We start from the raw sequence: 13,302 nt of genomic DNA, 5'->3' as shown, positions 1-13,302 counted from the left end.
ACCTGCAGATTTAACAGCACAGATTAAGATGGGAAAGTCAGACATGATTCTCCTTTGGGACAACAGTTTTTTATTTTTTGTTACAGTTTTGGTAAAGCATAAAATCAAACAAAAACTAACCCAAAAAAGAGTCCTTAGCCAGACGGATGCCTCTATGACTAGAGGAAAGTAGAAACCACTGCGTCAGCTCATACCTTCAAAGTCCAAAATGGATGAGCAAATCAAACTTAGCAGCCTCTATAGTCTATATACTTATGATTGTTGGACTAGAGGAGAACAGACCCTTGATTGTTGGACTTTTCGCCAAGTAAATCCTTAGTTGTTGAACTTATCCTTAATTTTTGGAATTTTCCACATTGTTGTGACATCCTTAGTTGAATTTATCCTTAATTGAACTTTTCTACATTGTTGTGACGTGAACGACTGTTACTAGCACAACTGAAGTTGCATTTACATCAGAATTTCGACTAAACCTTAAATTAGACTATGCCACATGGCTGTCCCGTTGGATTTATCTTCATCGCCTAAAGTTGCCAAAATCACAGTTAGTCAACAGAAATGTAAAAGATACAAGAAAATGCACCAGGAAAAATTAAATAGCAGAACACGCCTTACTGTACAAAGTGTAATATACAACAAACAAAACTTCATATTTCAGGTCTATAGTACATGTGGCGTACGTTAAAGGCCGGGAGACTTAAGCTAGGAAAAAAGAGAAACCAAGCAAGCTCAATGCTCGGTCCACAAAATTTAATGCCACTGGGGCCACCATATGAGCTACCTTCGGGAATGTCGGGTAGGTAAGCGTACCGAGTATGAACCAGTTGAAGCTTAAGAGAGCAACAGCATCAGAAGCAGGTCTGTTGTTTATGGTGGAGAAAAACTGAACCACACTCTTCAATGACATACCAACTACGGTGAAGAGAGCCACAACGAGGGGCATGCAATGGTCTTCAGCTTGCCAAACAATTATTCCAACCAAAAGTGATAACACTGCACTGAAAAGACTCTGTTTGATTGCAATACCCCTTCGCTCGTCCAAAACTTCACTCATATTTAAATGTCTGAGGTTGATTTCAGGCATAACAGGATGTATAGGCCCACTAGATATTGATTCATTTCTTAAGATTTTGAGCAACTCTGTTTTAGTTTTGCTCTCATCTCCCCAAGTATCTTTGTGCATCAGAAGGTCTTGGAGGATCATACCGCTTCCATCATAACGGGATTTCCATGATGGGATCCCATAGGGAATGCCATAGTCAGCAATGGCTAAGTCCTTGACATTGCCTGTTTCATCTCGACCTTTATTGTTCCAATATCCTTTGCCCTGAATTTCTCTTAGCCGAAGATTTTCAGTTTTCAGATCCTGTAACTGTCAGAGCACATACAAGGGTCAGTATTCGATAGGGGCATAATTATGTCTATTTATAGAAAGACAGAATCTAATGTCCCATTGCAAGAAACTTGAGTTAACACTTCTTCTAGTGTTTTCTTTAAGAACTGAGAAATCAAACCCTAATCTGTTACATGATCTTATTTAATGCTGAAGCAAGGATCTTCATCGTTCATGTAGTGTACACAGCATTGTTTTCAATCTCAGTAGTAAAAGCACATGAAGGTTTTTGGTCTCTGTCTGTAGTTTGCATATGGTTAATCATTGAACTTAGGCAATTAGTTTCAGAAGAAATTCATTAAGAAGGATCACTTTTTATAAGAACCAGAAGGGACTGCATGTGTGCCCAACCCTTAACACAATCCAGTGATCCGAACCATCCAATTGTCACGTCTTCATGATTTCCCTTTCTGCTTATTTTATGGATGAATGTTGAATGGGATCTAAAAATTGGAAAGTTTGGATCATTGGACCACTACTCTGGTTGCATGCAAGAGGATGATAAAATCTTTACCTCGCTTGCTAGCAGTTCAATTTTAGCAATGGCTTTGTCATGCTCCTCTTCAAGTTCTGCTAATATCAACTCCATCATTTTTTGTTCTTTAATGGCTGTTTGTAGATGTTCCTGAAGTTCTTTCCTATCCCATGCCAGATTCTCCAACTCAATTTGCATATCAAGTAAATGCCGTTCCAGCTGCTTGCATAGCAATAATTCTCATAAGTAAGGCATACTGTGCGAATGTGTAATATAGGAACTATAATAACAAGATAAAAGATTAATACAGTGGAATAAACTGAAAAAAAAAATCTACGAAATTGCAAGTAGGAACAAAAACAAAGAGCCAAACAACTGCAAATAACCATCAAGAAAAGAAAGAACAGGCATAGTAAACAAACAAAAACCATCAATGGTCTGCAGCTAGTGCACAAATCTAACCACCCATTATCTTTACATGCTTCATTCCAAATATAATTACCTTACAAAGTCTAATAAGGAGAGATTTAACCTGCATAATGAAGAGTTAATTTCGAATAGAACTAACCTTACAGAGTTTTTTAAAAGAGACACTTACAGAGTTTTTTAAAAGAGACACAAGAAGCGTACGCATGCACTCACACATGCAACCAATTTGACAGCTTTGACAGTTAAATAAATTCTTAGCAGTATACGGTAAGTGCTGTATCAGAAGCATAATACAAGGATGGTTACAGTAACTTCTGTACAAAAAAACACAAGGATGAGCATTCTCATCAAGTTTCTCCTTCAGTTTCTACATATTGGCCAACTCATGTATATTTATTCTTCCTGCTTGTACATACAACGTACTCAAAATAGCATGCAATTTCCTTCTTTTTCTTCAAAACCCTTCCTTCAACCCAGTTTCCATCTGTTTTACCTCTTTGGTTCATGGGTCCTTAATTGGAATTTAAACCTGAGTTGACATGGGCAACTTAATACTTCTCTTTGACCTAAACTTTTGTTACACAAAATGAGTGAGCATTCACTAGTTTGAGATTTTAGTACAAAAATTATGCTCAATCACCCAAGGAATAAAGCAATATATAAATATATATATAAATATATATATATATATATATATATATATATAAAGTTAAGAAAGAAAACCGACAAAGAAAGGAAAAAAAAATATGCGGTTAGAATGCCCATTTTTCTGAATCCCTATATTTGAGATTTTTAGTAATAAGTACCAAACAACATGTCAGTCGATACCAAACAACATGTCAGTCGACTCCCTTTAGAAGATATGACATGCTCAATGTGCCATTTTCACCCAAAAAAAAATTCAGAAATCAGGTTTGTACTCAAAATAGGAGACTAAAAGTTACAGAAAGCGGATAAAACTGACCTGCCTCTCCCTCTCTAAGGCAGTCAAAACTCGCCCAGGCAGAGATATAAGTGCAAATGTCCACATCGTTATTCTCCAGAATAGGTTCACATGGAAGCAGACTGATGCCTTCATCAACTCTATGCATGTATGAATGATAATAAAAGTAGTTTTTATGCCAAACAAGCATAACTGCTTGAAAAGTGAAAAAGGCCTAATCACTAAGATTATTATGGTAGTTGGTAATTCAGAAACCAATGCCATCACATCCATGGGTATCAGTGCCTTTTCTGATCAACTATCTGTTTACAAGTTGCAAGACATGCTGTAGCCTTCATTTGAGTTCCTGATATCATGCATAATCAATAAATCCTTCAAAAAGAACAGAAAAGGAGACAAGAGAACAAAATGGCCATCATGCAAGAAAAATGTAAAAGTGCAGGCAGTAATTTCCCTGATAGTTTTTGACAAACCACACAATTAAAAACTTCCTCAGCCAGATTATTCTAATGTAAGTCAGAAATTTTACACCAAAGTACAGAAAGAGACAAACCACGTAAACTTTGATTAGTAGTTTTTATTCGAGCTTTGTCTTAAAATTTTAACATCACACTAAATGAAATTCAAAGTAAACAAGTATGAAAGCAAAATATCATCTAGTTTCCAATACTAGAAATTAGCATCTTTCAAGTGTTTCATATAACTTTCTAATTTTCACTATCTAGGGGTGTGGTAAATGACCAATAGAGGTTGATGCAATAGATTTTCATTTTAACAACTTCGGCAATACTTTAACATCACTAGATGAAAATGATACCTACGTTATTTGTGGTCCGATAAAGTTTTTTTTTTTTTTTTCCTTCCTATTTTAGAGGGAGAAATGAGAGATGTTGGGGGGTGACTAGATAGCTAAAATTAAAAAACCAAAAAGCATATGATATTGATTTTAGTTTATATTTTAAAAACTATTTTATGTCCTCTCTCCCTCAGCTTTCACCTCTTTTCTCTAATCTCATCTTCATCTGCCTCCTCTCTCTTTAATTGTAAAAAAGAAAAATAAGACATGCAGATTATCAATCAGATCCTAAACAATATAGACTTTGGAGACTTTAAATTATGCAAATTTCCATCCTAAAGATAAGAGAATTCTTGTTCATTTATTATCAACAACACTTCTCATAAAATTGGTAATTTTCCATTTCAAGTTGGTGAAGCGAGATTCTTCGCAGAAAATAATTCAATAGAACGATGAAGTAAGCTAAAGAAGGTTTCAAGGCCAGACCCAATCAACCTCCTATGATAACTAAAATAAATTTCAGGAAGAGACAATAAGAGTAAAGAGTGAACAAAACCCAAAAAAATAACCTTAAAAAATAGAAAGAAAAAAAAAAAGTTCAACCACATCCGATTATGTTAACCACAACAGACCACAACAAACTCCATCTCTGGACAAAATTTATGAAAAATCCAGAAAACCCACATCCCTTAAATGTCATAGAATCAGGCAAGGAACCATCAAATGCATCCAGTAGGAATTTATTTATTTATTTTGGTGAAGAGGGAGGCCGAGGCGATAGAAAGAAAAATTACCAAGGACATCATCCAATAGGAAAACTTTTAAGAAATAAAGCTAGAGAGAATTGAACCAATAATTTTAAAATTACCAATGCAGATATCACAGGTATAACCAGAAAACGAAAGCAATATGAGTTGAAGAAGAAAAGCAGAAAACTTACAGAGCAGGACAAAGAGACAATGAGTTGAGCTTGAGCCTAGCCAAAACACACAGAGAGAGATGGATAAGTGCGGGGCTTGTTTGTATCAAAGCCGTTGCGCAAGTGCAGAGGTGGCAGCGGGACCGTGCCCAATGACTGACACGTTCTTAGTGAAAGATATATATTACGACCAGTTATTTGTTTTCTTTCCAAATAGTTAGAAGATATTATAATTTGGGAGATTCACTAATATAGGAGCTCAAATTATAAAAAAATTCTAGACTAATTTTTCGACCAAAAAAAGAATACACTATATAATTAAATTTGGAAAAATCCTAGGAATTTGAAGTTTTGCTTTCAGAAGGAAATTGAATGGATAACAAGTCTAAAATTTTCATTATAGGTTTGTAATTCAAGTAGTTAAAAGAGCATTTATTTTTTGGGCATATGAATCTTATTTATATCGCAAGCCTTAAATTAAGGATCTTCTAAGTTGTAACTCAAGTGACTAAGAGCATTTACCTCTACAACTAAAGTCAATTCGATTGTTGTAATTCGTTCGCAAGTTGCATGCAAATTTTTGTGAAATCTTATCAAATGACCACACTTGACATAAAGATAGCCGACACTTGAAAAGTTTCCTTCTAAATATGGGTCCTCGTTGTTTTTGTTTGTAGCTCTTCTTTCTGTTATAAAAAAATAATAATTTAAAAAAAAAAAAAAGTTTCCTTCTATACCATCCATATTTTGGCCTGTGATGAAATTAGGCCCGAACACTATTTTATCTTTTTTATATTAAATTGTGGTCTCGAAGCATTTTAATGCAAAAGTATTTGACGGATATACATGTAGATGTATTATAAATGTTTTTTTTTTAATGCAAGTGATATTGAGTAAGGGGGGAATCGAGCTGGACTTCGCTAAGGAGGTGGATTCTTATTCAAGTGAGGTTAGGGATTGGTATGTATAAAGAATCATTGAAGGATATCCTGATTATATGGACCTCCAAAGTCCTTATGAGGTGTGAATAAGGAAATGTATATGATACTAAGAAAACCTTTTTAATTTCTTTAATAGGTGGATTTAATTAGGGTTTTGTATCAACATAAAAGGTAGGGGTGGGCACGGTACGGTATGGTACGGTATTGAGCCCGTACAGCTACCGATACCGGAAATTTAAATCGGTATGGTACGGTATTGGATTATCGTTTGTCAAAATTGGTACCGTACCGTACCGTGCCAAATCGGTATCGGTACCATTTCGGTACCAAAATGACACAACTAAAAAATGAACCAATTCAATATTCAACATATTCATTCACCAAAATAAGTGATGCCTAAGTTACAAATTCAAATATTCAACATATTCAATATCCAAATCCTAATCAACATATTCAATATCCAAATCAACCAAATCAATATTTATCCATCAACAAATTCATCAAATCCAAATGGTTAAAACTCATGCCTTATGGCTTACAAATCAAAATAGTTAAAATTATGTCTTATGGCTTACAAAATTACAAACACAATCCAAACATAAATGACGAAAACAGAAAGTTATGAATAAATTAAGAGGCAAGTGAGAGACAGCGAGAGAATGAAAATAAATAAATTATATTTCAGTACTATTCGGTATGGTACGGTATTGACCGGTACCAAATACTTGATACCGCTACCATACCATACTCTATTGGTACGGTACGGTACGGTACCGAATATCTCCCCATCCCAAATGAAACGGTATAAAATCGGTATGGTACGGTTTCGGTATTTCGGTTTTATATGCCCACCCCTAATAAAAGGAGGTCCCTGCTCTCTTAGTAAGCGTCGTGGTTGAACATAAGGAATCTACAAAGAGTAGACTTTCTTTTGAACTTTTTATCAATGACATCTTTAGGTATGTAATATTGCTATTAATATTTTTATGTGTTTTGATAGTTTTTCTTCTTGATGTGATTCTAAGTGTGTATGCCTAAAGAATCTATGTAATAAGTTTACAGAGATGGCTTTCAATTTGTAACATCCTCGACAAAAGGGTATTCGTCTAATTCCCCTAAATATAGTTTATGATCTTCTCAAATGTTCTGCAATTTTCTGAAATCATTTTTACTATATATAGTTATATACCATGGCAAATGAATGGAGAATAATTAGGCTCTCAACATGCATGAATTTTTAAGCAGACCTTCAAGTCGCACGTAGTGCCCATGATGAAATAAAAAGGCCTCTTTTACTGTTGGAAGTGCGTGTAGAGAGATTAGTTATATAATAACTCAGTCTATTTGGGAAGTATCACACTCAGCATATAAAAGGTCCCCCTTATGATCAAAATGAGATTTTTCCTTAATGCTTAATGAGAAGTCCTTAGGCTTTCTTCCAGTCATTCATCTTAGCTCCATTCAAAGCCGACCCTTGAGTTTATTGAGGCATGGAGTGACAACAAATAAATAGCCCTACATAACCGTATTTACATATGAACAATATATACATTAAAAGATTGAAAACAAAATCATAGGTCTAGTTATGGTTCAACAATGGGCCAGGTCGGGGCAACTAAACTCAAAGATTTCATGCTTGGGTTGAGCTTGAACTAGGCCATTTCAGCGTAGTTATTATTTAGGACCCGATTGGGTCGAGCTTGGGTTTCAATGCCTTGCCCCATGCCTACCCATATGAACTGCTCATTGAAATTGTATTATTATAAATAGTATTCAACTATATTGCATATTATAAACTAAATATATTGTATCTTAGATTAAATATGTCATAATTCATAACCAAATATCATACATAATATTGACTAAAGATTTACAAATAATATTTTTTAAATATGAAACAGACGGGCTTGACTGGGTCTAGACGGGCCAGGCTACATCAGGCTCGAACAAGTCAGACGAGGGTCGAGCTTGGATTTCAAATTTTAACCCAAGCCATCCTGCCCATAAAAAAATAAAATAAAATAAGGGGAGTGTATTCAATTAATATTTTAATGGATTGCTTTGAAGCTTAAAAGTCTAGTGGTATTCAATTATGATTTTTAAGTAATCAGTACAAGTCTAGTGGTATTCAATTAGGACTTTTAAAAGATAAGAAAAAGTATTGTGGTATTCAAAATCTTAAGAATTTTGAGGTATTTCGTTAAATAATTTATTGTGTGAGACTTTTGAGTGGGTGATATAAATACCAAAACCTTTTTTACTATTTTTTCATGCTTTCGACTGCACAAAAAACCTTTTTCACCGATCTATTTTAGACAAGCTGCGAACCCGTACATTCTCTGATCAATTCAAAACCCACAAACCTATGTGAAGCTAAAAATAAGGTGAACATAGCAAAAACACATTGAAGAATATAAAGTTCCACATAAGAAACTTGACTAAATAAACTACAACTTATAATAAGTGATTCCACTACTAATAACACCTTGACCTTTTATGATAAAATACCACACCTATTGGCTTTATATGTGGTTAAGTTGGATACAATATCAATGTTGTTAGTGGTGGGCCACATGCCCGTCTCTCTGAAATTTAACAAAACACATATTCCTAATACTCAAATTGAAACTTTCTTTGACCAAATGTTTTTTTATTTACTTTTTTTGCTGTAAAACCTGAGTAGCAGAGATAGCACAAAAGCTGTCAGATTCTTCATCCAAGAAGCCCTCTCCTCCCTCTTCATTATCCCCTAGCATTGATTGGTTGAGCTTCCCTCACATTTTGGACAAATTTTTGGCTCTTCTTTGCTTGTAGACAAACTTATTTTTTATTCTCTATTTTGTGTCGTGGCATTTTGTACACGAGGCAGAGCCAAAGTTGCTTGTTGCAGACTACTGACTCAATGAATGAACAAGCTTGTGTTTCATGACTAGTTTTTAATGCTCTCCATCTCAAATTGGTATTTTGGTATTGCTTGTTTGACCATGTTTTCCACGCCCTTATTTTGCTAGACCAATCTTCATTAAAAGAAGCTTGAAGCATAATAGGAGTGGTCATTGTTTGGGGGGACTATGGCTAACTCGAATCTAATTCACACTTTGGGCAAATCTATTTTGGAGAATACAAAAAAGTCTTATGTGAATTAAAATCATGTAATTACAATCTATTAAAATCATATGTAAATCTTGTAATTACCATCTGAAGACTGGGGCTCATAGTACTTTGTTATGTTAACTCACAATTGTACGGGCCAATTAGTAGTATAGCAAGACAAGTACAAGGTCGTACCCACGAGGATTGAGAAGTTAAACTAAGTTATGTACTTAGATTACCGAATTCAAGAAAGTAGGAAGTTAAGTCTAAAAGAAAATTTAAAGTGAGAGTGATTGTGATTGTTAAAACAAATGAAACAAAATGAAATTGCAAACAAAAGCAAAGTAAGCAAATGCAACAAAGGGTGGTTTTGAAGGTTGAAAAATATATTTGGAGACTAGGGCATTCGATTCACCATAACAATTCAATTTTAGGTTATAAGGATTCAAGTGGCAAGTCTAATTCAGATTCAAAGATTAATTCTAGCTAAAGTATGATTAAGCCATGGTGTATGGTCCTAACCTTGTATTCCTAATTCCCTAATTAGATCCTTGTTCTCGAACCTAAATTAAGCATTAGAAATCCATTAAGCATAGAAGAACATTTTAAACAACCAATCATGTATCCAATCCATGTTGTTGAATGTCCATACATACTCTTCTTATTCATAGTTCAATTGGAATTAAAGCATATGGTGTCTACTCTTAATTCCAACCAAGATACACAAATTTGAATGGTATATACAATTATGAACTTATCATACTTCTTGCCACAACTTCATTTTAGTAACAAATTAATTCAAGTTTCTAAAATAAAGAACAAAAAACAAAAGTAGAATAATCGAGTGGATTGAGCAGACTTGATAATAAATACACCATTCTTTAATGGTGTATGCATGGACTGCCAGTATCGCGATAAAAAATGACCATGGATACGAGTGGATGATGAATGCCCTATTGATCTTGGCTTCTTATCAAACGATTGTGATCTAGATAGGAAAAGATTCTCGGATGTGAGGTTCTAGGCCTCGACTACAAGGCCTTTTAGAATGTGATAGTGGTTTGATAGTCTCATCGAGCTCAGTATCTTGGTTGTGCCACTGGACTCAATAGCTCATCTGGATGAATTGAATGGTTCTCAAGAATTGATTTTGTAAATGCACGATTGAACTGGGGATTAGCCACGAACTCCAGAAAATTTCTGAGTTTTTCCTAACAAGAGTTACACTAAATCCAAAGAGAAAACATTGAAAACTATAAATTACACGATAAAAATGATAAAAGGTGCATCTGAGCAGTCGTTGGGTTTGATTTGTTTGATTGGTGTTGGACCTTTATTTCTTTGATTTTGCTTCCATTTATAAACTTTGTATTCCTTCGGCCAAGACAATAATCAAGGCCATGCCTTGACACATGTCCAATCAACTTTGTGGCTTCCTTCATACGCTTTCACCTGCAATTGGTCAAAACTGGGACGTGAAAAAAGTAAATCTTGATTGCATTCTAACAGTTTGGGCGATGGAAAATGTGATCCTTGGTAACTTGGGCAGTACTGCTATACTCTTGTCTCGACCACTGAATCTTGCTCTCTCGATGAGGCAAGTGAGCCTTTGACCGTTGAAGTTTTCTCCCACAATTGGGCAAAAAATTTCTCGATTTGTTCGTGTGGTCGAGCTTATCTTGCTAGAAGTATAAACACTAAGTAGGCAAGCTTCCCTTTATCTACACTCACGATGAGGCAACCCTTTTCTTGATCTGAAGAGCTAGGTCTCTTCAAGTTTTCCTAAGCCACGTGTGTAGGCTTCAAGGTCTTCCCAGGCCATCAATATTCTCTTTTTCCCAATTGCTTCCATTTTGATATGCCCATTCATTGTAGGCCCATGGGCGAAAAGTTTTAGGCTCAAACATCTCCTTTTTGCATAGATGTTCTTTAAAATTGTTAGCAAAAACAAATATAATGATATATATAGATATTGCATACCTTGCAGGCTTCTCCAAAACAGAACGAATTGCCACAGGGAGCAATTGTTGCATTAAGGTATGACAATCATGTGATTTAAGGCCAAGAAGTCTTGAATCTTGTAAAGATACAAGATTTTTTATATTTGAAGAATAACCTTCAGGGACCATCATACCATAGAAAGAATTGCAAACCGCTCTCTTCTCTGCTCTTGACAAATTCCAAGGCCCTGGAGGTAAACGAGTACTTCTTTCTCCATACTCGGGTTGCAAATCAGTTTTGACCCCCATGTTCAATAAATCTAACCGAGCAGCAATCTGATCGGTTCATAATTGTATATCATTTTGTACCCTTCTAGCTTATGATTTGGTTATGTTTTTGAGTTAAACTTATGCTTTTAATCCTTTTTGTGTTTATCTTTCAGTTCATTGAGCTTTAGGTAATAATGATGGCTTTAGAGAGCATAATTCATGCAATTCAAGCATGTTAAGGCCTAATTTGGATGAATGGATGAAGAGCTTAAAGACAAACTCATTTTGGCTACAGCCCCCTGCCAGTCCAGTTCCGTAGGTCATATTGCAAGCTTTGTTTCAACAACCTACATAGCTCTAATGAGGCCACATTCTTCATGAAAGTTGTTCCAATGGGTGTGTACTATAACATATCCAAAATTCAGACCCATTGGATAAATCTGGAGTCCGTTACCTAGCAAACACAGAACCATGCTCAGGATGGATCTTATCAGCACGGAAAATGAGTTAGCAATTTGTTTTGGCCTTAACTTCCTCCTCCGACCTTGGATTGGCCCAAATAACATATGGCTGGAAAGAAGACATTCTGAACTTCAATTTCGAGTGCTTAAAGTCCTAATTTGATTAAGAGAAGCCCAAGTTGTAAGCCCTTGAAGTTGCTGGTCATGCTGACCTCAGCATGTGCTGGTTGGATGCTTGGTCATGGTGAGCTAGGTATGAGCTATCATTTCTGGTTGGAAGCTCGGTCATGGTGACATGAAGATGAGCTAGGGCTGCTGGTGGGATCTATTGGTGAAGTGCATCAACCAATTCAAGATTTTCTAATACAAGTGCATCACCCAATTTAGATTTTCTAATACAAGTGCATCAACCATTTCAGATTTTATAAAACAAGTGTTGTATGCATTAGCCATATTGAATTCAGATTTTCACTTCCCCTAGGCCTATAAATAGGGAAGTTCTCTAAGCTTGTAAACACACCCCAAGGGGGGGAGCTCTCAAACACTTCTCTAGAGCTCCCTTCCCTTCTCTCCCTCAAATTCTCTTAGTTTCTCTTTCTAGTTTTCAATTGTTATAATGAGATCTTTGTGCTGAAATTCTCCTTAAGTTTTTCCAAGTTCTACTTAATTTTCATTGTTATGTAAATTCTTTTCTTTAGTTTCAAGTTTGATTCGTTTCCAAGTTTCAATTATGATTTTTGTTCTTATTCATTATGCTTATAAGTTAATATGCTAGTTTGAATGATTGATCACCATTTAGGCTTGCATGTTAGCTATCTTGGTTTGAATTAAGAGTAGACACCATGCTTTAATTCGAATTGAACTATGAATAGGAAGAGTATGTATGGACATTCGACAACAGGGATTAGATACATGCTTGGTTGTTTAAATTGTTCTTCTATGCTTAATGGGTTCCTAATGCTTAATTTTAGGTTAGACAACAAATGATCAAATTAGGGAATTAGGAACACAAGGTTATGACCACACACCATGGCTTAATCATACTTTAGCTAGAATCAATCCATTAATCTAAATTGAACTTGGGAACTTATCTGCTTGAGTTAGTTATTTTCTTTCTTTCTTGTTGTATTTATTTCCTTTTGTTTTCATTTATGTTTTGTGTAGGGAAATGAATTGGATCATTCAATCACCAATCCTCGTGGGATCGACCTCGCACTTACATATGCTAAACTACCAACGGCTCGTGCACTTGCGAGTATCACAAGTTGAGGATTCAACTGAATCCATTTTGGTGCAGCTGTATCTACACAACACAATCCCATCATTATTTTTTCCAGGGATCTCCAGCAATGTACCAATGATACTATCACAAACATTCTTCTCAATGTGCATAACATCGAGGACATGCCTCACTGGAAGGTATTTCCAATACTCAAGATCAAAGAATTTTGACTTCTTCTTCCAACAAACTCTGTCACCATCATTTTCACCTCCACCTCCCCCTTTTTTCAATCCCCATATGTAATTAATATCTTCAACCATATGCAGCACTTCTTCTCCCCTTAATGGCTCCAAAGGCGTGCCATATTCAGGTTTCCCATTAAAAGCTGCACGTTGCCTTCTATATGGATGATTAATTGGT

The 13,302-nt window shown here is 35.4% G+C and overlaps 1 protein-coding gene across 3 annotated transcripts; it reads right to left on the bottom strand.

Annotated features, from left to right (window-relative positions):
• Positions 1–578: 578 nt before the first annotated feature.
• Positions 579–5,131, bottom strand: LOC110752256 (coiled-coil protein). Of its 3 annotated transcripts, none has more exons than XM_021952866.2 (4): positions 4,977–5,131; positions 3,262–3,586; positions 1,908–2,087; positions 579–1,372 (listed from the first exon to the last, which is right to left on the bottom strand). In XM_021952866.2, the coding sequence occupies exons 2-4, from the start codon at positions 3,511–3,513 to the stop codon at positions 698–700; spliced, it is 1,107 nt and encodes a 368-aa protein (XP_021808558.1). In that variant the 5' UTR covers positions 3,514–3,586; positions 4,977–5,131; the 3' UTR covers positions 579–697. The 3 variants fall into 3 exon arrangements, with proteins under 3 accessions (XP_021808558.1, XP_021808560.1, XP_021808561.1); XM_021952868.2 differs by having other exon boundaries at positions 4,905–4,986; XM_021952869.2 differs by lacking the exon at positions 4,977–5,131 and adding an exon at positions 4,831–4,849.
• Positions 5,132–13,302: the final 8,171 nt, after the last annotated feature.

The sequence above is a fragment of the Prunus avium genome, chromosome 5 (genome assembly GCF_965620075.1).
Source record: "Prunus avium chromosome 5, drPruAviu1.hap1.1, whole genome shotgun sequence".
NCBI lineage: Eukaryota > Viridiplantae > Streptophyta > Magnoliopsida > Rosales > Rosaceae > Prunus > Prunus avium.
The sequence above is the reverse complement of the archived record's forward strand: the minus strand, read 5'-3'. Positions and strand labels throughout refer to the sequence as shown.

What these genes read in the sequence shown, in the direction of transcription:
- LOC110752256 (XM_021952866.2), bottom strand. Translation starts at nt 3,513, where the DNA reads ATGGATGTGATGGCATTGGTTTCTGAATTACCAACTACCATAATAATC. An exon ending in CCTTAGAGAGGGAGAGGCAG is followed by an intron (nt 2,088 to 3,261) that starts GTCAGTTTTATC and finishes CTATGCAAGCAG; the next exon opens with CTGGAACGGCATTTACTTGA. An exon ending in TTGAACTGCTAGCAAGCGAG is followed by an intron (nt 1,373 to 1,907) that starts GTAAAGATTTTA and finishes GTGCTCTGACAG; the next exon opens with TTACAGGATCTGAAAACTGA.